The 26,978-nt window shown below is 41.8% G+C and overlaps 1 protein-coding gene across 1 annotated transcript in view; it reads left to right on the top strand.

Annotated features, from left to right (window-relative positions):
* The first annotated feature begins 667 nt into the window (after positions 1-667).
* Positions 668-26,978, top strand: part of CCDC6 (coiled-coil domain containing 6) — a 75,041-nt gene continuing 48,730 nt past the window's right edge. Inside the window, exon 1 of the mRNA XM_038410066.2 lies at positions 668-966. Within this exon, the coding sequence (XP_038265994.1) occupies positions 700-966 (267 nt within the window). The 5' untranslated portion in view covers positions 668-699. The remainder of the gene's footprint in view (positions 967-26,978) is intronic.

Raw genomic sequence — 26,978 nt, 5'->3', positions numbered from 1 at the left:
ATGTCTCCAAGTAGTTTCTTTTCCTGCTCTTTGTTTAAAATGCTTGGTGGTGGCAGCATACTGTTCAAGGAGCAGGCAAAGTTTGTACCTTGGGGACGTTTTTAAGCTAAGCTGGTAAGAACAGGCTTAGGGGGTCTTTCAGGCGGGTCCCCACAGCTGTACCCTAGAGTTCAGAGTGGGGAAGGAACCCTGACACCCTTCCACTAAGGACGTGTGGGTCCCCGAGCGAGCTGCCCCCGTGGGATACTGGGGGGCGACCGGAGGAGAGGGTAGGGTGGGCTAGGGTGAGGGCGGTTTGCGGGGACGGTTGCAGGAGTAGGGCGGGAGCAGAGGACACGCAGCAGCGAGGGGTGGCTGGGCAGGCTGCGGGGGGCGGGGGGTTTAGAGACAGAGGCTGCGAGGGGGAAAGGTGACAGCGTGGGGGGTCCTGATTGCGGGGACTGGCCGCACGTGGCGAGGAAGGAGATGGGAGCCCTGGCGGGGCGGGGCGCTCCCCGGGCGGCTGCAGTAGCGCCGGGCCGCGGGCGGTGTCGCTGTGGGCTGGCTGGCAGGGCAGCGGGCAGCTCCCCGCTTTCCCGGCGAGCGCGGCTCGGAGCCTGCGCGCTGCTGCCCGGCCCAGGCGGTGCGTGTCGGCCGACCCCGCCCCCTCCCCTCTTCCCTTCGCTGGCAGCGGCTGGGTGGGAGGCGGCGGCCGCGGCGATGGCGGACAGCGCCAGCGAGAGCGACACAGACGGCGCGGGAGGCAGCGGCGTGGCGCCGGCGGGCTGCGCGGCGGGCCCCGGCGCGGGGGGCGGCAAGGCGGGCGGCATCGTGATCTCGCCGTTCCGGCTGGAGGAGCTGACGAACCGGCTGGCCTCGCTGCAGCAGGAGAACAAGGTGCTGAAGATCGAGCTGGAGACCTACAAGCTGAAGTGCAAAGCGCTGCAGGAGGAGAACCGCGACCTGCGCAAGGCCAGCGTCACCATCGTGAGTGCCGGCTCCGAGAGGGGGCTGCGGCGCGGTGCGGCGCCTTGGGCAGGGCCGTGCCTGCCCCCGCCAGCCCGCGAGGGAGGCGCCCGGCTTCCAGGCGCTGCTGGGCCGGGCGGGTTTCCCGCGTCGCTTTGAAGGGGGGGGGGGGGAGGAACCGCCTGCTGGGGAGGGTCCCCGCTTCTCGGGCGGCTTGCGGTGGGGTTGCTGGGTTCCCCCCCGCGGTTTGCTTTGGGGTGCGGGAGGCGACCCCTGGGCACCGCCTTGCCCGCCCTGCCAATGGCGCGGGGTCCTGAGGCGCTCTCCGCCGCGGAGGTGGGGGTGTAATTACCAGAAGGAAGGTGCTGGAGCAATGCACAAGCTGGTGACGGGAAAGCGACACGGAGGCTCTGGGTTGGGAAGTGTGTGGGGGGGAGAACTCCGTCACCTCGGAAACTCCCAGCGCTTTGCACTAGGGAGGGCTCTGCCCAGGAGCCTGGCGGCGGGGGGGGGGGGGCACCGAGTCTGCACCCCACTCGGTGAGGACCACAGATGGAGGAGGTCAGGCGCTTCCCGGACAGGCTTTCGTTGCTGTCTCCCTCCAGTTTGCCACCTCCTTATAGAAAGGAGTAAACATTGGGAGCACCTGTCCGGCAGTTGGGGTAAAAGCATTGGCGGTGCTGCAGTGTGTTTGGGTTGGGTCCCTAGATGTCTGACATAATTGGAAATAGTTTAGTAAAGTTTTAACATCCTGTATGCTGATAAGGGCCTCGGGGAACTACTACAATACCTGAATCTGATGGCACAGAATTGGGTTTAAAATATTGGGGTTTAATAGCAGGGTTTGTTGCTGTTGCAGCTCAAACAAGTTTCCTCCTGCCAAACCCTTCCAGTAAAATGGATCTAATCATAACACATTCAGAGCAGTCTAAGTCTTAATGTATTTTTGCATAAATGGAATATTTTTCTTTTTTTCTCTCTCAAATGCTTGCAGAAAAATTTAGCTCAGGCGAAGTCTTTCAAAATGGGTGCCATATGAATTAGTTTATTTAAAATATTTTCCTATTTTAATGTTCTTTACTGTATGAAAACTAGAGTAGAAAACAAGAATGAGCTATAATCAGACTCCTTTAAGATTCTGTATATTCTGCCTTTTGTTTTACAGTGTTTATAAAGTATTGTAAATATGTAGGTTTCAGAGTAGCAGCTCTGTTAGTCTGTATTCGCAAAAAGAAAAGGAGTACTTGTGGCACCTTAGAGACTAACAAATTTATTAGAGCATAAGCTTTCATGAGCTACAGCTCACTTCATCAGATGCATTTGGTGGAAAATACAGTGGGGAGATTTATATACACAGAGAACATGAAACAATGGGTGTTATCATATACACTGTAAGGAGAGTGATCACTTAAGATGAGCTATTACCAGCGGGGGGGGGGGGGAGGGAAGAAAACGTTTTGTAGTGATAATCAAGGTGGACATTTCCAGCAGTTGACAAGAATGTCTGAGGAACAGTGGCAGGTGGGGGGGGAATAACATGGGGAAATAGTTTTACTTTGTGTAATGACCCACCCACTCCCAGTCTCTATTTTAGCTTAAGTTAATTGTATCCAGTTTGCACATTAATTCCAATTCAGCAGTCTCTCCTTGGAGTCTGTTTTTGACAGAGCCAGAAGAGTACCCAGAAGTCGCCTACTACAGGACAGGCCCAACAAAGAAAATAACAGAACGCCACTCGCCATCACCTTCAGCCCCCAACTAAAACCTCTCCAATGCATCATCAAGGATCTCCAACCTATCCTGAAGGACGACCCATCACTCTCACAGATCTTGGGAGACAGGCCGGTCCTTGCTTACAGACAGCCCCCCAACCTGAAGCAAATACTCACCAGCAACCACACAACAGAACCACGAACCCAGGAACCTATCCTTGCAACAAAGCTCGTTGCCAACTGTGTCCACATCTATTCAGGGGACACCATCATAGAGCCTAATCACATCAGCCATACTATCAGAGGCTCATTCACCTGCACATTTACCAATGTGATATATGCCAGCAATGCCTCTCTGCCATGTACATTGGTCAGACTGGACAGTCTCTACATAAAAGAATAAATGGACACAAATCAGACGTCAAGAATTATAACTTTCAAAGACCAGTCGGAGAACACTTCAGTCTCTCTGGTCACTCGATTTCAGACCGAAGAGTGGCTATCCTTCAACAAAAAAACTTCAAAAACAGACTCCAGTGAGAGACTGCTGAATTGGAATTAATTTGCAAACTGGATACAATTAACTTAGGCTTGACTAGAGACTGGGAGTGGATGGGTCATGACACAAAGTAAAACTATTTTCCCATGTTATTCCCCACCCCCACTGTTCCTCAGACGTTCTTGTCAACTGCTGGAAATGGCCCACCTTGATTATCACTACAAAAGGTTTTCATCCCTCCCCCGGTAATAGCTCATCTTAGGATCATAGAATATCAGGGTTGGAAGGGACCTCAGGAGATCATCTAGTCCAACCCCCTCTTCAAAGCAGGACCAGTCCCCAATTTTTGCCCCAAATCCCTAAATGGCCCCCTCAAGGATTGAACTCGCAACCCTGGGTTTAGCAAGCTAATGCTCAAACCACTGAGCTATCCCTCATCCCTAATCTTAAGTGATCACTCTCCTTACAATGTGTATGTTAACACCCATTGTTTCATGTTCTCTGTGTATATAAATCTCCCCACTGTATTTTCCACTTAATGCATCCGATGAAGCGAGCTGTAGCTCACAAAAGCTTATGCTCAAATAAATTTGTTAGTCTCTAAGGTGCCAAAGTACTCCTTTTCTTTTTGTAAATACTTACTGCAGTTGGTTACGGCCCTGATCCTGCCATTGGATCTGTGCCAGCATAAGGGCTCTCTGGTTGGGGGCCTAAAATTTGCAACTCGATGAGAAAACATGCTGATTTCCTCACCAGGGCTAATGAAGTACAGTTGCTTGCTTCTGTACTAATAAATGGGTTCTGATCTATATGGCTTTGTTTGGTAATTGATGATTAACATGCGAGTTTATTAAAATAAATGAATATTTTATGGGAAGTAAGGGTACTGGGATTTATGTAGAACGAATATAGGCATTCCATAAAGTCACTCATAGTAAAGAATGGTGTTGAATGGACTGGAAGACAGTTAATTTAAGGATACATAATTTATGGATACACTCAGTACATCTTCAATTCACACTCCTCATCTGAGGAGACAAGTGGTAAGAAAATATGAAGGTTACCATCACAGTATTTTGCACCCTTAAAGATTAACAAATTATTTGAGCATAAGCTTTCATGAGCTACAGCTCACTTCATCGGATGTAGCTCACGAAAGCTTATGCTCAAATAAATTTGTTAGTCTCTAAAGTGCCACAAGTCGTCCTATTCTTTTTGAGGATACAGACTAACATGGCTGCTACTCTGAAACCAGTATTTTAGTCGTATTTTTAGTGTGCACACTACCCATTTTACATGACTAGATTAGATGGAAACTCATTTAAATTATGGCTGAAAAGTTGATTTGTAAAAATAGTCTTTAAGATAAGACTGTTTAGCATCATTGTTGCAGGTGTAGATACACAGGATTAAAAAGTGTGCCAGTATTAAAAAATGCCCCTAGATACAAGGACAGTTATTGTAAACATTGTCAATTTAAAACTGTGAGAAACACATTGCCTTAGACTATGTGAGGAAGAGTCATTGATTTATGAACAGTTAGGAGGATAATTAGAACTCTATCTGCATTATGAATTATAGGATTAGGTAATCCTGAGTTTAAAAAAAAAAAAAAGTAAATATGTTTAACATGCAGCTGCTCTAGATTTCCATTGTTTTAGAGTTCAGGTGCTTTTAGGTGAATAGTGGTTGTGATAATTAGAATTTCATTATCAAAACTAATATGCAAGCATATTGTTTTATAATCATGAGCAAAATTCTATGGCATTATAAATAACCCTACATTCTTGTATTCACTGAAATTTGGTCTTGGCTCTGCACACCTTTACTTGGGTGAATAGTCACATTGATATGCAGGATGAGTCTCTTAGAGTGCAAATGTTCGTAACTGTCCTTTCTGATCTTTTATCCATGTCAGGCCTAGCAAATTCTTAGCTTTATTACAAATATATTACCAATAACTTGGCTACCCAATTTGCTTCTTACTATTGGTGGTAGGAGTATATAGACTGTTAGGTTTGGTGGCTAAGAAAAGCAATCTGGAACTCCTCAAGAGAACCTCTCTTCTAATAGCCATTCGAATGTCCAGCAGGATGTCTGCAGGAAAAGTGCATGAAATATAATACAGTAGTATTTTGTTGCTATATTTGTCATCCTTGACTAATCAGGGAAATATACAGTTCTGTTATTACTTTACAAGAGGCATATGCCATGTTTTTATTAAATTAAATAGCATAGTATCATCTGGCCCAGAAATGAAGGCCGAGAGATCTTATCAGAGGCTTTCTTTTTACCATTTACAGTGAGATATACTCAGCATGGTTTCAAAAATATACTTGCTTGTGTGTAATTTCTAAAGATAACCGTTAGATTTTTGCACTCATTTCCAAAACTTGTACTCTGGGGTTTTCTTTGGGGACTGAATGCATTCGCTTTTAATCAGATGTTAATTTATAAACGGGTGCTATTTTTGTTCAGATCTAAAATCCAGTAGTGCCGTTTATTTTAAAAAAAAATCTCAGAAGAATAGAGAAAAGAAGTACAACATATCTATGACAACCTGTTGGCATACCAGAAAATCTAACCTCTTCATAAGGATCTCTATACAGTTAGCTCTTATAAGTAGGTTCAGTCAGAAATGCTCGGCAGTTTAGAACTCTGAAAATAGAATGAGGTGACATATTGATGAGCACAAAGGGGCGAACTAGAGTGTAGTCACATTGTTTGAATAGTTGCTGAAGTATAGAAAGAGATGATTAGGAAATAAAATCAGCAAGGAGAGAGTGGCGGCCCTGGAGAACTGTTCACAATTTCTCTGTCAAATAGAAGTATATATTTGTAATTTATGGCAGTGCAACAAGACTAGAATTATAGGTCATTTACCATTTCTAAAGTCAATTTCTTGCTCTTTTGACATTTTCAGCCTATCAGTATTAAAGGTGTCAATTAATATGTATTTTTTAAATATATTGTAATAGTATCTTGGATCATCAGAAAATATAACTTTGTAACTAGGGCCCTACCAAAATTCACAACATGAAAAACATGTCATGACTGTGAAATCTGGTTTCCCCCCATGAAATCTGGTCTTTTGTATAAGTTACTCTATACTATACAGATTTCATGGGGGAGACCAGCGTTTCTCACACTGTGGTCCTGACCCAAAAGGGGGCTGTAGGAGGTGGTGGTGCTTGGTTATTGTAGGGCTGCTAGCAAGGCACCCTGCTCTGAAGGCAGCTCCCCACCAGCAAGCAGTGCAGAGGTAAGGGTGGCAATACCATGCTATGCCACCCTTTCTTCTGCCTGCTGCCTTCAGAGCTAGGCGGCCAGAAAATGACAACTGCTGGCCTAGGGCCCAGCTCTGAGGCAGCACAGAAGTAAGGGTAGCAATACTGTGATCCCCCTACAATAACCTTACAACTCTCCACAACCCGCTTTTGAGTCTGGACCCCTACAGTTACAACACTGTGAAAGTTCGGGTTTAAATATCTAAAATAATGAAATTTACTATTTTTAAAATCCTGTGACCAGGAAGTTGACCAAAATGGACTGTGCATTTGGTAGGGCTCTATTTATAACTTGTTAGGACTTTAAACCATCATTAATATAAACACATTTGCATTCCAGATATTGTCCTATTACTCAATATAAAAATGATTGGAAATCACTTTTCTTTGACCTTGAAAAGGTTTAAGTGAGAGCTGATTGAGGGCAGGTATAAATAACTGTTTAGTTGGGGAGATGTGTAAGGGGAAACGGTTCTACTTTGCTTGTCATTTACTCTACTTTTTACTAATACAATATAGCTTTTTTGTATTTACTCCCTCGCAACTCAACCTAAGTTCTTTGTTGGTCTTGTAGAGAAGTTGTAAATTTATGTAACATGTTTATTTCCTATTATAGAAATGATGGTGGGTTACAAATCAGCTTTGATTTCATCACAGGGCAAAGATGAGCTGAGGAGGAGAATGCCCATTTGTGTACAGATAAAGTACAAAGATGAAATTTGTTTTAAATGAACACAAAAGTATATAGATGAATGTGAGTCTTCCCAGCATGTGGTTTCTTATCAAGGACCCTTACAAAACACACTGATTTGTACTCTAGTGTGTTAGCATTGCAGACACTTTAAAATTGTATTTCAGTTACTTAATTCTCTGTACGGTTTCATCTTTAAATGTAGACAACTTTCTCCTTTTGTTTTCTTTTTGGCAAACCTTTATTTTTCCCCCTTAATAAGGCTGGCTTTTGTTAGTCTTTGTATTTGTGCCACATTATCACTGAATTAAGCATGAATGCAAACAAGCTTTTAGAATTGTTTTAAAGCTGGCTGCAGAGTAGCAAAGGAGTGCTTGCTTTCTCTCCTTTGTGTGTGTCTGTGTGTGTGAACTTCTTGGTGGCAGAGGGGTGAATTTGAAAAATGGATATTTTGTGCAAAAGCCCGTATTAAAGTGTATTTCTACATGGAATAGTCAGTCTGGGGGAAAAAGGCATCAAGATTTCATAAAAAGAAAAGGAGTACCTGTGCCACCTTAGAGACTAACAAAGTTATTTGAGCATAAGCTTTCATTTTGCATGTTTACTGATTCCATATCAAATTTGGTAAAATATGTAACTACAAAGATTTCTTTGATTATCAGGCCTACAAATTAAGTTTGGGCATTAAGTATTTTCTTCCTTATTGTCACCACTGATTGCATGCCATATAGAGAATAATTTATACTTGTGCAACTGCTTCATCTTGAAATTGTCTTCACTCTTGCGTAACCACATTGAAGGCCGTTGTTGGGATGATTGAAGTTTGTGCTGTGTTTTAAAAACAAAGCACTGCACAGATGTGAAGTATTATCAGATAACATTACATTAGGAGAATGTTATGTTTACAGTGTTACAAAGTCAATCACTAAGAAATTTCAGAAGTAAGTTGCTTAACCTTAATTTCGCTCCCTTCTGCATATGCATTATGATAGTCTTTTTACTACATCAATACATACCATTTTTTCCACAAGATCCTTGCCTCATTCAGTACATTGGTGCCTGGTACCAGGGTAGATAAAAATAACATCTTTAAAGATCTGTTTTATTTAGATCATGAATTTTTTTTATGTAAACTTTTAAAAATTAAATCAGCTTGTGTTTTTACATTTATAGTGTTACATTTCTCAAATGATTGTATTGTAACTTTTTTTTAGCTTTCTAATTGGTACAATTTCACATTTTTTTTTCTACTAAAGTTTCAAACTTAAAAAAGACATGCCAAGGGCTTCATTAACTTTCTTACTGAGAGACCAACACCAACTAAAAAATTGATGAGCAAATAATTGTGCTATATTTGCGGTCAATATCACCTTCTATGGCTTGGACTTATATAAGGCAAGAAAGTGGGGGCAAGTAGCTATGTGAAATCATTTCCAGTCAGGATTTGCCTTGTAAAGTTAATGGGACTTGTGCTCCCAAGTCAGTTAAGTGCGTTTGAAATTCCTGCCCTTAGGTGCCTAATATGGACTTCTGTTTTTGAAAATTTGGGGATGGGTATAAAATGTTTACAGTAACTTCGTTAATGTATTGAAAGCCTAAGCTTTTCATAAACACTGCAATGATTTTGTTTTATAGTGACAGACTGCATGCGGCAGTAATGTTAAGAAAAATAATTTTCTTGATTCTGCAGCTATTTATGCACTTGTTTAACTTAAGTCAATGAGACTGTTCATATGAGTAAAGTTATGTACCTGCTTGTGTTTGCAGCATTAGGACCTTATTTTTCACTATATTTTTTTTTACTTTAATAATTTTATTCAATTTGTTAGATAAGATACCTTATAGGTAACTTTAATTCTGGCATTTCCTAACTTTTGAGTGCTTGAGATTGCAACCTTAACATTATTTTGACAAAAAGAAAAGGAGTACTTGTGGCACATTAGAGACTAACAAATTTATTTGAGCATAAGCTTTCGTGAGCTACAGCTCACTTCATCAGATTCATTCGGTGGAAAATACTTTGGGGAGATTTATATACAATGGATCGTGTGGTGGGATCTGGATGAAAGCTAGAGGCATGTAGGTCCATCTGGACCCATGGAAAAGAAGCCCTTGAGGAATTCCACCATGATTTCAACAATTTCCATCCCACCATCAGCCTCAGGCTGGACCAGTCCACACAAGAGACCCACTTCCTGGACACTACGGTGCTAATAAGCAACGGTCACATAAACACTACCCTATATCGGAAACCTACTGACCGCTATTCCTACCTACATGCCTCTAGCTTTCATCCAGATCACACCACATGATCCATTGTCTACAGCCAAGCTCTACGATATAACCACATTTGCTCCAACCCCTCAGACAGAGACAAACACCTACAAGATCTCTATCATGCATTCTTACAACTACAATACCCACCTGCTGAAGTGAAGAAACAGATTGACAGAGTCAGAAGAGTACCCAGAAGTCATCTACTACAGGACAGGCCCTACAAAGAAAACAACAGAACGCCACTAGCCATCACCTTCAGCCCCCAACTAAAACCTCTCCAACGCATCATCAAGGATCTCCAACCTATCCCGAAGGACGAGCCATCACTCTCACAGATCTTGGGAGACAGGCCAGTCCTTGCTTACAGACAGCCCCCCAACCTGAAGCAAATACTCATCAGCAACCACACAACAGAACCACTAACCCAGGAACCTATCCTTGCAACAAAGCCCGTTGCCAACTCTGTCCACATATTTATTCAGGGGACAACATCATAGGGCCTAATCACATCAGCCACACTATCAGAGGCTCGTTCACCTGCGCATCTGCCAATGTGATATATGCCATCATGTGCCAGCAATGCCCTCTGCCATGTACATTTGTCAAACTGGACAGTCTCTACGTAAAAGAATAAATGGACACACATCAGACGTCAAGAATTATAACATTCAAAAACCAGTTGGGGAACACTTCAATCTCTCCGGTCACTCGATTACAGACCTGAGAGTGGCAATTCTTCAACAAAAAAAACTCCAAAACAGACTCCAAGGAGAGACTGCTGAATTGGAATTAATTTGCAAACTGGATACAATTAACTTAGGCTTGACTAGAGACTGGGAGTGGATGGGTTATTACACAAAGTAAAACTATTTCCCCATGTTATTTCTCCCCCCCACCCCACCCCCCACTGTTCCTCAGACATTCTTGTTAACTGCTAGAAATAGCCCACCTTGATTATCACCATAAAAGGTGTTCCTCCCTCCCCCCCCTTCCTGCTGGTAATAGCTCATCTTAAGTGATCACTCTCTTTACAGTGTGTATGATAAACCCATTGTTTCATGTTCTCTCTCTCTCTGTGTGTGTGTGTGTGTGTGTGTGTAATATATATATATATTACACACACACACACACACACACACACACACACACACACACACAAATAAATCTCCCCACTGTATTTTCCACTGAATGCATCCGATGAAGTGAGCTGTAGCTCACGAAAGCTTATGGTCAAATAAATTTTAGTCTCTAAGGTGCCACAAGTCCTCCTTTTCTTTTTGTGAATACAGACTAACACAGCTGCTACTCTGAAACCTGTCATTATTTTGACATAGCTTGTATAAATGTCACTTCCTAGCTTTTTTTTTAAAAAAGGTAAAATGAAGAAGCCCAAACATTTCAGTAATGGGTTTGGAACAATCGGATCCACAGCATAGACCTCTGCTGAATGAGCTAAGGGAATAACCAGTAGTAGACAGTTATACTCTGTGAGTCTGTCATTTGAAGGGGATAAGACGCATGCTTTTCTAGTGGATTTTACAGGTATTTGCTGACAGAGGACTGTTAGGACTCAGGAATTCTGGATTCTATTTCAGGTTCTGGAGTGGCATGTGTTTTAGTGGTTAGACTTTTCTTTCCTTCTGTTTCTTTACCTTCCTACCTTGTCGTTTTTCTGCTCTTCATACCTCTGTATTTGAGTTTGGCTGCTTCCTCTATCTTGTCTGGATGCCAATAGGGGGGAGATTGAGTTCCCTTTTTCTTAGTTCTAGGGCCCAGTGCCACTGTTGCTTCCAGCAGCTGGGAAGAGCAGTTGAAGGAAAACTCCCTGCTCAGTACTGGGATGGAACGTGCTCATCAGACACAAAGTTTGGAGAAATTTGCTGCCAGCCTCTAACAAACCTCTGCTGAGTGTGTTCAAATTTTCAGTGGCTCATAAGTTAAGCAAATTTTCATGGGTAAAGCAAAATGCATTACAGAGATAATGCAGTTTCTCAACAAAACATTTGGCATCAGCAAAACAACTTATTTTCCTCCAATCTCACGTTCATATTGTTTTTGCTGAAACTTTTATATATAGTCAGAGACAATTACCTGGCAAATAAACTTTCAGCCCTAACCGTTAAAGTTAGCAAAGTTGATGAATATTTCAGTTTACTATAAATACAGTGCAAAATATGCTGTTAATATACTTTTTCTCTTCTAGAGTCTCCAACATTTGGGTTTTAAAAAAAAATAAAAACCTTTGCAATTCACCTTAAGTGAATGAAGATTTGGGAGGGAGGGAAGAAGTAGGTAGGAAGAATCCAAAGGGGGGTGTTTAAGGAGTGGTGAGTAGAGTGGTGGTGGGCGAGATACAAAGGAAGGAAAAGCTTCAAGAACTGTAAGAGTGTTTCTTCCAGTCATCAGTGTCTTGAGGTGGACAAATGGAGAATGAAGCCTAAAGTGGGAAACAATTTAGAGACTGGCTATTCTTTTTAAATGGATAGTATTTGGATTCCTATGTGCGAGGCTTAAGCTATTCATTGAATTTTCATTTCAAAATGAATGTCACACATACAAAATTAAAGAAAGCTGAGATGTACCTGTAAGCCCAAATATTTTAATATGGTTTGTGTGAAAATAGGTTGGACCACTGTTTTGTTCTGTTTGGGTCCTGCTGGCTGTAGGATAGACTTCACAGTTCCAATCATTAGGGCTTAGTAGGCAGTCTTTTTGGAATTTTTTTTTTAATCTGGCGGCAGTGTGGCTCAAATCGTAGTGTGTCTAGAGACATGGCAAAGTCTTGAATATATTTGCAGAGTGGGGTGAATTGGTAAAAAATATATTTGGGGAAACTTTAGGTGTGAAATTACTAAGATAATGCAAAAGCTGAAACAAAACTTTAGCACAAGTAATCAGCAAAATCTGTTCATTTTAGGAAAATGCCCATTTTATTAATAACTGCTTTTTGAGTCAGCGATCAGACTTTGTGTATCATTAAGGAGCAGTAAATTATCAGTCATGATAGAACTGTCTAATCCTTGAAATCTTTCAGAAAAAAATAGATAAATATGCAAGAGAGGATCCATTTGTTCTTTTTTTACACTTGTCTCTGTTTAAGAAGTGTCTACAGAATTTGAATCCTAGGTAGAAGTAGCCAAAGGAAAAAGGAAACTTAATAGTGAACTCTGTCAACTTTTTGGCCTTTAGGTTGCTGTGGTAAGAGTAATATTGTTACCTGCGTGGTTGGCCAACTTTCATAGATGGTAGAAAGGGGTGCATGCATTGTCTGTTTACGTTCAGTAGTGCTGACTAGCCTTTAGTTTAAGTTTCCAGAGGAAGACGTTGTCCAGATGTTGTGGTAACACTTACTGTTTGACTATATTATAGAAGCAAAATAGAAAAGCTTCAAGAACTGTAACAGTACTTCTGTTAGAATATTGACAGTTTGTATACTAGATATTTATAACAAATAGACTGGTAGAAAATATTTTGCCATCATTTCCTCCCTGGTATCTTGACTTCCAGTGAAAATAACTTCAGCAGATATAAATTTGATGAGTTTCTGTTTTATATAGAATTTAATTCAAATTATTACAAATAAAAAAGCATTTAAACCTGTAGATCTTCAGTCTTGGTGGGATTATTAGGCTGGTACTTTGCAGTGCTATATCCAAGTAGTTCTTTTGCATTGAATTGAGAGGGATTTCTTTTGTTTGGGTTAGGGAAAACGTGTTGTATGCACTCGGATTTTAATGCAGATGTTTGAGTTTCATATCATTCAAAAATGTTGGGATTGAGTTACGTTAAATTTTTCTGTTACTCTGTTCTTCTGTAGCTTCTAGTATTGGGTGTCAAGGTTACAGGGCAAATTGAGCCTTAGAACCGTTTTAGTCTCTCTCAAGCTTACCACATAGTTTCCACATAGCGAGACCTGGTTTTGTGTCTACCACTCTGGGCGAACCACACAGTCCTGCCATTCTGACTGGATCTCTGGGCTGTGGCTTGCCCAGTTTCCCAACCATGTGAATGCAACAGGCCCATCTCGGTTTGGCACCCGTATGCCTCGTCAGTCTGAGGAGCTGGGTTGTTACAGTGACTCAAAACTGTCTTCTTCAAAATAAAGCACGATTTATTCATTCACTCATAGGTTCACAACTTGCAGAGCAAAGGGTAAAATAAACCAGACGAGGTCTACATGCACATTTCCCTATACATAACCTTTAATCTTTCCTTGTAGCTTTTGTATGGGCATGTTTACACTGTGAACTTACATTGGCAGAGCTATGTCTCTCAAGGGTGTGAAAAATCCACATCCTTGTGGGATGTAGCTATGCCAGCCTAACCTCTGGTGTAGATGGTGCTAGGTTGACAAAATCCTTCCATCGATCTAGCAACTGCCTCTTGGGGAGGTGGTTTACCTACACCAATAGAAGAAGCCCTCCCATTGAAGTAAGTAGTGTCTACACTGAAGTGCTACAGCAGTGGCGCTGTTCTGCTGCAACTGTTTAAGTATAGACATACCCTATGTTTAAGTTAGCCCAGTTACCTCCATGTCTGGGTTGTGAGAAGCTGATTGCCCCTAATGCAGTTGCTGCTGCTCTGTTGTCACCTTGCGTGGGGGTGGGTGTGTGTTTGTGGGTGTTCGTGGGGGTGTGTGTGTGTGTGTCTCTCTCTCTCTCTCTAAGGGCTTGTGTCTATACTTAAGATGCTGTGGCAGCACAGTAGTTGTTCAGTGAAGGCATTATGGCTTAGGTGGTCCACTGAGAGGTGGTAGCTAGGTTGATAGAATAGTGTTGTCTACAGCAGGGGTTAGATTGTTTGGGGTTTTTTTTTTTCCCCTTCACACCCATGATCAATATAGTTATACTGACCTAATTTCTTAGTGCAGACCAGGGCTAAGTATCTGGAAAACTCTCTTTATATTAGAGGCCCTGAGTGACTCCAAGAGTATGATTCTGAGCACCACCGCAGGCACTGAGAGTTCAAATCCAACCCATGGTGGAAATTTGGCCTGGGATGGAAGTAGGCAAATTGCTCTAATCTACCTCTGTGGAAGGGAAATTTTTATTTTGGCGGGGGGAGGGGAGAGGGAGAGAGTAATACCCACCCCTAGCTGGAATCCTGCCCCTGCTTCAGACAGGCTTCTCCAGTCATGCCCCAGGTCTACGCAGTCCTCCCCGTTTCCAACCTGAGCCTCTCCCACATATACTCTGGTCAGCCCCCTCCCATAGGCGCTGACTCAGTGGATGCTTTAGGGCTGGAGCACCTACAGAAAAAAAATTAGTGGGTGTTTAGCACCCACTGGCATTCAGCTCCCCGCTCCCTCCCAGCACCTCTCACCCACCGCTGGATCAGCAGTTACATGGCATGCAGGAGGTGCTGGGATGGAGGGGCAGGAGTGGGGATGGGGTGGAACTGGATGGGAAGAGGCAGTGTAGGGGTGGGGCCTTGGGGGAAGGGGTGAAGTGGGAGCAGGAAGAGGTGGGGATGGGAAGGGTGAGTGTGGGAGTTTGGGGGAAGAGGTCGGGTGGGGGCAGGGCCTGGGGTGGAGCAGGGGGGTGAGCACCCCTGAGGCCTGGAGGTAGGCAGCACCTGTGCCCCCCTCACCAATCCTACACTTGGGATATGTGTATCTTTACTATTTATTTTCTGGCTTTTAGATGTTTAAATTTGTTACTTTCATTTTGCCCAGATCCTAGCTCACATGGAAAGGCAAGGAGAGGGGCTCAGACACTCCAAGAGCAGCAGCAGTGTCCCCAAAGTCCCAAAACACATGGCAGGCAAGAAGAGAGGCTCAGACACCTTCAGAAGGCCAGGGTGCCCACAGATCGCAGAACACCCACAAGAGGAAAATTCAGGGATGACAGACCCCCTGTACCACTAATCCCCCCCCAAATCCCTCTGCTATTCCTCCTACTTCCCCTCACCTGAGCCCCTCCAATCATTCCCTTTTATCCCACTCCCCATAGTACCCCCATCCCTCACTACATACCCAAATCCTTCCCTGTTACCACCTACCTTCATCCTTAATCATGCTCCCTTTCCCGTGAGCATTCATTAGTAATTTATTTTCTTTTCAAAATAAGGTTTACAAGCTATACCTAGGCTACCTTAACTTTGTGTTCCCACATTGTTTGCCTTTTAATCTATTTGAATCTTTCTCTGCTGAGCATAAAAAACACGTTTGCAGCTACCAAGGGAAGCATGTTCTAGATCTTGCTAGAAAGGTGCCATGTTTTTTCCTTTCTGGAGCAGGCAGAGCATTTGTTGGTTTAATACTAAACTTCAGGGGTTTTGTAAACGTGAAATGTGCTCTTTTTTAATGGATGCACTTTCATCTCGGAAAGGGTCTTTCTGTATCTTTATTTTCATGCTTAGTAGTGGTTTGAAGTTGTGGTCTTCATTATAATGGGGTTTGAAATTTAGTGCTCATTTCAAAAGATGTGGCTGGAATCTGTCCCCCAACAAGGGGACAGTACTTTGGGTAAGGCGAGACGTGCATGTTTTTCAGACATACAACTTTTCATTGTCTGCTCTTTCATCCATCACCCTTACCCCACTTTAGTCATTATTAAACTCTTAATTTTCATGAGATCTAGGAGCAGATGCAGGCAAAGGCAGGGCTTATGTTCATCAATAGGGCATAAATTGAATGTTGTACTGCAAATGAGGTAATTGTAACTATGCAATATGGGTATAGCGACATGGTAGTGCACACTGGGGAGGAAGATGACTGTTGCTACACATTGACCAAGTTTATGCAAAAGCATGTTTGCTTGGTTCATTCTCTAGTGTTGAAAAACTTTGTTACTTTTTAAAGATCAAGCAAGGTCCTTTTTTCTTTCTGCCACCTCGTTCAATTAGTGCTTGCTTCCCAGTTCTTTTGCTCTCCCTGCCATTCTGTTATGTTCTATGCACTGCAGACTGCAAGATGATGTGACTGAATTATTTTAATTTCACTCTGAATTATACAGAGTACAATAGAGTGAAATTTAAGGGAGAAACTGGAAGAGCACCAATATGCATAGGGTGAAGTAATTCTGCAGGACATTCTTTGATTTTGCTGGGAGAATGCTAAATTCAACAGCAGAAATACAAGTATGTTTTTAAGGGAGGAAGACCAAAAACCAAGTTGAAGGTGCATGAGAAAGGAGGGAAAACAGGGCAGAGCAAAATGCACAAATTGAACTTCAAAGAGGGAATAGCAGACTTAACAAATAGGATAGAGGGAAGACAAACAAATGTACGGTGTAAAGAGAAAGGACACTAAAAAGAGGAAAGCGGTTCTATTGGATTAAGGTAGAGAATATTAGTTTAGCGTTTTTCCCCTCTGAGCTTGTAGGGTCTAGGAGCATCTCATGTTGTGTTCTCTTTTTTAGTCAGACCCTTCTCGCTGGTTGAAGACATCAAGTTCTGGTTAGCTAAAGGGGTGATCAGTGTGAAGCTGGGCCGCGTAAGAGAAGGAAGTAAAATGAGTGACGGGGAATATGGAGAGAAGGGGTCTTCCAGACAGCTCCCAAGGAAGAGGGTGAACCTCAGTGAAAGGGACTGAAACAAAGATGAGGTGAATCAATATAGAAAGTATGTGAGGAGCAGGGAGGTACTGATAGAAACCAGAAATAAGGTGATAGTAAAAAGAGATATAAGCTATCCATAGAAGGTGAGGAGCAGCTCATAAAAGAGAGAAGATTGCTTCATGTTAGGGTGCATGCTTAAATCCTACATTATCCTCCTCCCAAATCCCTTCCTTCCCGATAAGTTTGGAAATATTTGCAAGATTTATTTATTCTATAAAACTGTCCTGATATTTAGTGTTCCTGCTTATTGCTGCATAGTTAAAGACTTCCTGGAATTCTTTATTTATTGTAGGTATTAATGATGCACAGACAACATGATATTTAAAACTCCTGATACATGAAAAATAACGTTCAGTGTTGTAATATGGTCTTCTATAGAAGGACTGTGTGCGGTTTTTAATGAATCAGACATTAACCAATAACATTAAAAAATGTTCATGCTCAGTGGGGTTCACTTTTTCAGTCTGATTTCCTCATATAGTGAGACATGGGGATGAGATTTTTGCAGCCTAGTTGGATCACTATTTCGTATTGTTTTTCAGCTTGAAGACTGCAAAAGAGGAGATAAAGTAGCATTTTTTAAAATGGTGGGCTTTTTCAGCATTGCAAGTAGCTACAGAAAATACTTGTTCAAATTTGTGACTATTATTTCTGCTTCAGAGAGAAGCAACATCAAGGCTAGATTCAAAGAAGTGGTTTCTGGAAATGCAGCAAACAAGTCTAGATGGCTCCACCTGGAAAGGGGTCACTATATACACCACTGGTCAGACTCCCAAAGAGAAGAACCACAGGTGTCAAACCTGCAGAGTAAAAACAGTGGATACACAGGGTACTATAATCCAGGTCCTGGTCTGGATAATTGTGGTAAAGGCACAAGTTCTGATGCCTGAGGGAGTGCAATCAGTGATCCCAGTTACGGAACAGAGGCACAGCTAGCCCTGTAACTGTGACACCTTCTACCTAGAGAAGACTTCATAGTAAAATAACAAGATGATACCTTGACTTCCTTTGTATATTCTAATGAAGTGTAAAGCTGACCTTGGCGGAAAACAGAAACATACTTCTATATTCTGCCAAAATCCTTTAGATATGATTCTGTGACATCTACATTATTTAAATAAACTGAATTTGGATTTTTTTCTAAAGACTGTTCAAGAAGGTCTTTAAGAAATTTTCTCTCTGCTTTGTTTTTGCACATACCTGTCTACCATTTGTGGTACGCAGAATAGTTAGTTATATTTAACAAAGATTTTCTGTTGGCTGTGCTTTGAGCAGACATGGGTAAATTTTGGACAAGACTCTACATTCCTCTTAGTATCAAAAGCATATATTCTGTGAATAGAACATCTATTTCAGTAATATAGCCACCCAAGAGGTTATTTAACTTTCTGACTAGAGACCCCCCTTCCCCCAATGTTTTTATTGATAACTTCTTCCAGAGTGCACCACAGACACTGAAGTGAAGTTGTTAATAATGTACTATGGTGGAACGGGTCAGAGAAGAGGGATGTTCTGTTGTGTGGAAAAGAAATAGTGGTGGTCTATCAGTGAAAAGAAAAAGTAAAAGCAAGTGTAGCTTGCAGACTAACAAACTTTTTATACATTTGACATCCTATTTTGTTGCATAACTCAGGTTTCTGTGCTGGAGAGCTAAGTTTGATGGTGCAGGTGGTGTCAGGCAAGAACATTACTAATAAGGTTCAAGCAGAGTTACCACTTGCTGGTTGACAAGCAAGTATCCAAACAACCTGACTTTTTTTTAAAATGTCATTATTTAAAATATTGAATTAGAACAATTATAATATTAAAAACGAAGAAATTGTAAATGAATAGTTGTCATGACTACACTGAGTATGGCAATCCTGATTTTTAAAAAAATATTGCATGCCACAGTGGCAGGTAGCTTTGTCCTTCCCCTCTCCTTCTCCCTTTGTATTTCATACCCGGAAAGCTGCACTACTTTAGACAGAAAATTTGAGTGACCTTAAAACTGATAATCTAGTGGGGAACATCTCTGCATTTTAAACATTTTGTTTAAATCTGTCATTAAGATAGCTATAAATAAAGATCCTTATATAGGTTCTGAACAAAACCAATGTTTTATGTGCTTATGTTCTCTGCTTGCTTAGCAAGTATTGATTACTTAGCAAACTCTGTTCACAGTGCTTTGACCAGATTACCTCTGTGCACAAACAGCCGTAAACCAAAAAGCTGCTGTTCTAAAACTTCACAAGTAACATAGAAAAATACCAGTGTTACCATGAGTTGCTAAAGCTTTTTGTTATGCTCTTGAATTAGTAATGGGCAAAGAATTAGAACAGAGAGAAATGGTTAGAACTTCTAATTCAGTATTTTAAGCAATGGATAATTTTTACAGATGTGACATTGTCTAGCTGAGTTTCCACATCAAACAACCTTTGACTGTCCAGTAAGGTAGTTGCTTCATTGAACTATATAAAATCAGACAAAAGGTTACTCATAAATTCTTGTTATATACAACTATATCTACTAATTTCTTGCAATGACATCCAAGGTCTTTACCATCAAAGGCTGTTATAAGAAATATCTAGATATTGTTGTATTCAACAGGTTAAATTTTTGTGTACTCAAATATAATGTACACAGTTCTAATGCTCTCTTGTGGAAATAAAACTGCCAGGAAATCCATAAGCCAAATGGATACTACTTTAAAGGACACACAGTGCATGTTTTTAAGAACTCTACAACGAGAGTAAATCTTGCATCTGATGCATTGAAAGTATATTTACTTTTTGCAATAGCAGAAATCGTTATTTAAACCCTTATTTGAATAGTGGATATTTCTTATCAGACATTTCAAACTTTATAAAATGTCCAACATGTACTGTCCTAGGACCATATTCTACTCATCTACCTTTTACCATGGTGTAAATGATAAAAAAAATATTTTATTCATCGATTAAAAATTAAAATATTCATTTTGGTCAAGTAGAATTTTCTAAGGCTGGTTTACATTTTTTTCAAGGTGCAGATATTGTCAAATGGTTGTGAAACCCATTGGCAAAAATGTGTGCCTCATCTTCCTCTAAAGCAGAGATGGGCAAACGTTTTGGCCTGAGAGCCGCATCTGGGTATGGAACTTGTATGGTGACCCATGAATGCTCATGAAATTGGAGTTGGGGTGCAGAAGGGGGTGAGGGCATTGGCTGGAGTGTGGGCTCTGGGGTGGGTTCAGAAATGAGTTCAGAGTGCGATATGAAGCTCTCGGCTGGGGCAGGGGGTTGGGGTCTGGGGGTGGGGAAGGACTCTGCTGGAGCTGCGGGTTCTGGGGTGGGGCAGGGGATGAGGGATTTGGATATAGGAGGGTGCTCCAGGCTGGACCAAGGGGTTCAGGATGCAGGAGGGGGCTCCGGGCTGGGGCAGAGGGTTGGGGTGCTGAGAAGGATCAGGACTGGGGCACTGGAGGGGGTTGGGGTGCAGGCTCTGGGCAGCACTTACCTGAAGTAGCTCCTGGAAGCAGCGGCATGTCCCCCTCCAGCTCCTATGTGGACGTGTGGCCAGGCAGCTCTGCGTGCTGCCCTGTCCGCAGACACTGCCCCGCAGCTCCCATTAGCTGCAGTTCCCAACCAATGGGAGCTATGGGGGTGGCAGCACATGCAGTCTCCTGGCTGTCCTAAGCACAGGAGCCGGAGGGGGGACATGCTGCTGCTGCTGCTTCTGGGAGCCTCAGCACGCGCACATGGAGCGGCCTCCGACCCCGCTCCCTGGCTGGAGCGTGGGAGCAGGGCAAGCTCCAGACCTCTCTCCCCAGCAGGAGCTCGAGGGCCGGATTAAACTGGCTGGAGGGCCAGATGTGGCCCGCGGGCCGTAGTTTTCCCACCACTGCTCTCGAGGTTGGCCCGTATAGAGGATGACAGCCTTCTACAGTGATTAGTTGTTGTGTTAGCTCAAGTTGCAGGTATGAACCATCTGGAAGTCTGAATGGTTCTACACAAATGAATTTTTCTCAATTTGCTTTTTTTTAAATCCTAGAAAATCACACATGTATTAAAAGGATCTAAAGGTTACAAAGTCAAGCACTCAGAAGTAAGGACAGATCACAATTATGGTTTCCTGTACAACCTTATTTTGGCTCCATTGTACATATTCATTACAGTACAGTTTTTAATTGCATGGTCACATATTATAATGTCTGTAAACCTTAGTGTTTGAAGTTCTAAATAAAAACCTATTGATAATAGGCTTTGGGCTTATTTTTGGTTACTGTTTTTTTTTTTTGTCTAAATGTTGCATTTGACTATTTTAAAAATCTCTAGCTCTATAATGTAAAATTCTATCTTTGTGATAACAATATACACAGTGAGGCTGCAGGGATTTTTTTCGTTACTTGATTTTTTTACGAAAATTTATTTAAAATAGTTTTACAAAGCCTCAACCTAACTTGAAAAATTGTAAAAAGAAAAGGAGTACTTGTGGCACCTTAGAGACTAACAAATTTATTAGAGCATAAGCTTTCGTGAGTGAAGTGAGCTGATGAAGTGATGAAGTGAGCTGTAGCTCACGAAAGCTTATGCTCTAATAAATTTGTTAGTCTCTAAGGTGCCACAAGTACTCCTTTTCTTTTTGCGAATACAGACTAACACAACTGCTACTCTGAAACTTGAAAAATTGTGTTTGATGTAATTTTAGATTAAAACTTTTAGTGAACTAAATAAATGCTGATTTTTTTTTATTGACTTATTTCAGTGTCACTACTTGTAAGGTATATAGGCAAGAACAAAATCTTGGCAATCTTAATTTTATAACTTTTTTCACAAATCCAAAATGGAAAAAAATCTTTGTCACCAAAAAACAAAATTAGTTCGATGTTAGCACTGAATAGTTGTTTAGAGTTTCAAATCACTAAAAAAAGTTTACATGTATGCAAACAGTTTGCTGTGGGACATTTAATAAGTACTTCCTCAAATGTAGATTTCAGAAATATCTGAAAGTAGGATTGAATGTCCTGGATATTGACTGCTGTTGAAGTAGTTTTGACAACATCATCAAATACCAATGCTATTGCATATATACCTCATTATCTGTAGTATTGCTCCCTGAACCTGTGTGCCATTTAATCAGAACTGACTAATTATTATTCTGAACAGAGGAATTTATCATTAGATAGATGTTTTTAAAAATACACAAAAATGAAGTTAGAAAGCAAGTTCTAAATGTAATGATATACAACCGGGAGTAGATCACATATTTATCTTTTCAGTCTGACTCTTCTTTCTGATATTTCCTGATTTTGCTTTTTTTTTTTCCCCTGGTTCTACCTCTTATTTTTCTTTCCTGTTCTCACGCTCGTACTTGTATCTGTTCTCTTGTTCCTTTTAACTGGCTTCCTAGTAACTTTTCATCATTTGGCTGTTGCCTCTTTTTTGTGCCTCTTTTTAGTTTTCTCATTCTAACTGCCCACCTCAGAACTGCAATGGAGTCTCTTTATTCCCACATCCTACCTTTCTGGATAACGGAGAATTATTTAAAACTTTCTTCTGCTTGTCTAACTGATTTCTACTGTTCAATGTGTTACCTTGTTGTGTACCCTCTGGAGCCTTCTAGTCCAACAATTCTGTCTTTATAATTGACAGGGAAATGCATCCTAGCCTAGTTCATTTTTGAGGATTCTTTCGGTGATGTTTGGGAAAATTCATGTTTAAGCAATTAACTTCTTGTACAAGGCATAGTAAATGTAAGTGGACGCTTACCATGCGATTTAAAGCAGATCTGCTTAAAATATCAAGGCTTTTATTCTATTGTCATATACGAAACTTATAAAGATGTGAAATAACTAACAGCAACTGAACTTTGCATTTAGAGAAAGCTTACTGCATCCTTCTGAGTGTTACAAGTCTCAAAATATTGTATGTTTTCTCTAAAACACCCATGCATTCAGCCAAAAGCTAATTTACTCTGAAAGTTTATTTACTAAGGGCTTGTCAAAATTAGGTTGACTTGACTTAAGTGGATCTACAGCCACCTCGGTAATTAAATCGGCTGGTCGTGTCCATGCTACCCTCCTTCTGTTGGTGGTGCGCATCCTCGTAAGGAGTGCTTGTGCCGACTGAAATGGGGCATTGTGGGCCACTGACAGCCGTGCATGGCTCTCACAGCTGGAGCCCACCCCAGGCTGACAGCCCCAACTCTGAGCCAGGCACTGGGTTAGTTTCACAGCAGGGAGCCTACCAGCAGTGACACTGACATTCTTGCTGCTGCTGCTATTTCACATTTCCTCTCCAACTCTGGCTGTAAGCCTGCATGGGCCTCACAGTTGGACACGGACACACACACGCCCCCCCTAACAGCTGTCATCACCATGCAGGGCTCACAGCTGGAACTTCCTGGCTTTGGGGATGACAGTTAGAGCCTGGAGACCAAATGTGAAATTATAGCAGCCTGGAAACTGACAAAATGTCAATTTCAGTTCTGGTAGGCTTCCTGAGGTGAAACTGAGCCCTGATCTATGGGGCTGTGATCCCTGGGGTGGGAGGAATAGGGGCTACTGCTGAGAGCCTCGCTGCTAGGGATGACCGCTTGGAGCCCTGTTGCTGCCTCTTGGTGATGGATTAGCAGGGTGAAAGGAGAGGCTGAGCCCAGGTGGCAGCCAGGCTTGGGCTCTCCCCCAAACCCTCAATCTCTCACCAGGAGGCAGCAGCGGACCTCCAGGCTGTCAGCTCAAGCAGTGGGGCTCCAGACTGTCAGTCAACAGGCAATGTAAGTAATGCATTTTCTTCACGGACACTGTAACACCCTAACTACATAGACCCAAGTGCTATGCCTTTTGCAAAGGTCAAGTTATTAGGTTAATGTAGTGGGTGACTTACATCAGTGGGAGCACCATTCCAGTGTAGAGACTGACATAGTTAGGTCAGAGTATGCTGCCTTACGTCGACTTAACTGTAGTGTAGACCAGACCTAAAAACAAATACCTTCAGGTAGTTTTGCATTTGAAAACTGTGATGTTGAGAGTAAGTTGAAAATTCATGCAGATGAGCTGCAGTCCTCTTGTTCATTCTTGCAGCTGTACAGGAAACTATATAGTCATTCTCTCTCTAGATTAATTTTGTATAGGTGCAGGTTTTCTGATCCAGGTTATATGGTAGGGTAGAAACACCTTGAAATTCTTTGAGCTGTCATTAAAAAAGTGGGGATGGAGACTAATGAAGCATCAACTGCTGTCCCTGGCTGACATAACTAATAATAGGCCTATTGGGTAGGGAAGAGCCCCACAATAAACTTCAGAATGTGGGCTCCTTGAATTTTTTTTCTGCAGCTGATGTTCATTCACTCATGTGCTGAAGAACCTGATTTACAGTAAATTTGTTACTGGAGTCTGAAAATGCCCCTTGATGGAAAGAGTTTATTGCTTCATAGTCAGCTGAGCAATGTCAAACTGCAAGATGAGAAAGGTGACGGGGCGGGGAGAATAGCCAGTTTAGGTGTTTGGTGATTACTGAAGGGAGAAGGATTTCGTTGACAAATGTCTTTCTGAATCTAAGTGCAATAGCCAGATAGGCGTTCTGATGGATGAGTCGAATTCTGTATTCTAGTCAAGGATTTTGTGTTATAACTGTGAGTGAATATAGTAACTTATTGGTCACCATGATTGTTGTCGAAATTTGAAGAATAATCAGAGAGTACACTTAATTTTATAAAAATTATTTTTCAGTCAGACTTCTGCTACTTTTCTCTGTTACTCCTCCCACCTCCAATTTCTTCTTTTTCTATAATTTTTCTTGTCACCCTCCTCCTACACACATGGCATTTGAATGTTAATTCTACAATACAATGGATGGAGAATGGAGGGGTGGGGGAAGTCACCAAACCCACTGTTTAATAGTAATGTAGCTAGTACTGGCCTTTACTAAGTCAACAAATATATGCAACCATATGCCTGTTATAATAGGCAACTGCAGAGCAAATGAGGGCTGGGGACTAAACCACAATTTATACTGGCTACTGATCATCTCCAAAAAAGTCAATAGCAAACAGTTCATGGAGCACATTTTGAAAGGAAATTTTTCAGTCCAAAAATGTAGACCAGTTCTAATCACTAAAGCACCATAAACAATAAGGCCATACTTCCTTTACAATAAGGCTCCTTTACACCACTGGCAATGTGAAGGAGCCTTAAAATTTTTACGTGTGTTTTATACTACTGGAGAATTCACTAAGCAGGCAGGTTGCTACATTCTACTCTACCTAAGGGGACAGAGCCTTCCCTATACCTACCTCTTCAGAAACACCACAAAGCCTTGCACCTCTACTCCGTGCCACAACAAGTGAGAGGGACAGTCTCTCTCTCCTCTTCACACGCACGACGCCCAGCATTTCCACTCCGCCCCCCCGACGGTATTTACGTCTCTACGGGCTGCTCTGGGTACCCAAACCAATCTACCTGCACTGCTGTGGATGGGAGGCAAGACCGCTCTTGCGGCTTCCCTTTGCTTCCCCACAGAAAAATGACTTCTGATGGGGAAGCAAAGAAATCTCCGGGGGCCATGAATTTTGTGCATGTGCAGTGACGCAGAATTCTCCCAGGAGTAAGTGTTACAGATAGAGCCTTCAGAGAAGTATTTGTGGTTTCTATCATTGACGATCCTTTTGAACAATTTTAAGCTGTCGGGGTGTGGAATATGGGGTATACTCCTACCCATGAAGGAATTATAGAGCAGTAATAGATGGAATTTCTCCTTCGGTAATTGTCTAGGAAGGATCTAACCTGTAGGTATGCATAGAAATCCTAAGAAGGTAGATTCACTTTAGTTCTGAGCTACTCAGAATTTATCAGTGTTATACTCTTGGAAAGGTCTCCTGTGGCAGACAGTCTGTCATACCACCTTTTAAAGTTAAGATCTTTGTTTTAGGGAAAACAGAATTTCTCTGAGCTTGAGATTTTTTTGTTTAACTCTTAAGCTGATTTTGTACTCTATGGGCTAGTAATCTTGGTTTAAACCAAACAAAATCATCACTTCATATGAAGCCAGTTGCTCATATTGGTACCTCTTGAACTCTTAAAGCATTCATAACTTTCATCATTCTAGCTCTTTTATTTCTTTCTTCATGCCTATGGGCCCCAATTGGGGATCAGGGCACCACTGTGCTAGGTATTGTGTACATACAAATGATGGAAACAGTACCTGATCCAGAGAGCTCATAGTCTATGCAAAGTACATTGTAAACTCTTTTAAAAAAATTCCTGCAGTAATATTAATCCTTGGTTACATTTGTAATCTAAATTTGTCACTTTATTTGTTTGTTGGTCAACCTTTTTATTACAGTCAGTTTTGTTTATGTCCATTGGCTATTTTTTAATACCATTTCACATTGCCATGTCTTTTCCTTCATCTATTGCAGTTCCTTTGGCATGTTGCATCACATAAGGCTTTCCCAGACCTGATGCCAACACTGATCTTGAGACCCACTGGAGTTAGAGACTAATACTGCAAGCATATACAGTCTGAAGATTGACACTCTGCTTTCAAATAGCATAAAGCATAAATGTCAGCTGCTAAAATTATGTCTGAATTAAAAGCCAAAATTAAAAGGCTTATTCATTAGGTGTAGAACATTTGGCAGTGGTACTCTTTGGTGTCAAGTTAGCAGCTTTTCCCTGCCCACCTTCATGAAGTGCAGCACGGTGAATAATCCATCAGTACTTTTTCTGCTCACCCTCACAGAGTGCAGCATGGCAAATCAGAGTAGGAAAGACCACACCATAGGCGTGCAAACACAGAATCCCACAAAGACATTTCTTGTTTGTGGGAGGGAGGCCAGCAACAAACAAACAAAATAAACCACAAAGAATAGATATTCAGGAGATGTATACTGCATGTTGTGGACTAGAGCTAAGAAGATTCCAGATCCCTTATACAAGCTATAGCTATATATCCCTTCTCATGCATCCTGTGAGTGTGTAATAGCAGAAGAGAGATTTTATGCCACACCACAAGTATCGGGCTGTTATCCTCAGCCTCAGCCTGCCGT

The sequence above is a fragment of the Dermochelys coriacea genome, chromosome 7 (assembly GCF_009764565.3).
Source record: "Dermochelys coriacea isolate rDerCor1 chromosome 7, rDerCor1.pri.v4, whole genome shotgun sequence".
Taxonomy (NCBI): domain Eukaryota; kingdom Metazoa; phylum Chordata; order Testudines; family Dermochelyidae; genus Dermochelys; species Dermochelys coriacea.
The sequence above is the reverse complement of the archived record's forward strand: the minus strand, read 5'-3'. Positions and strand labels throughout refer to the sequence as shown.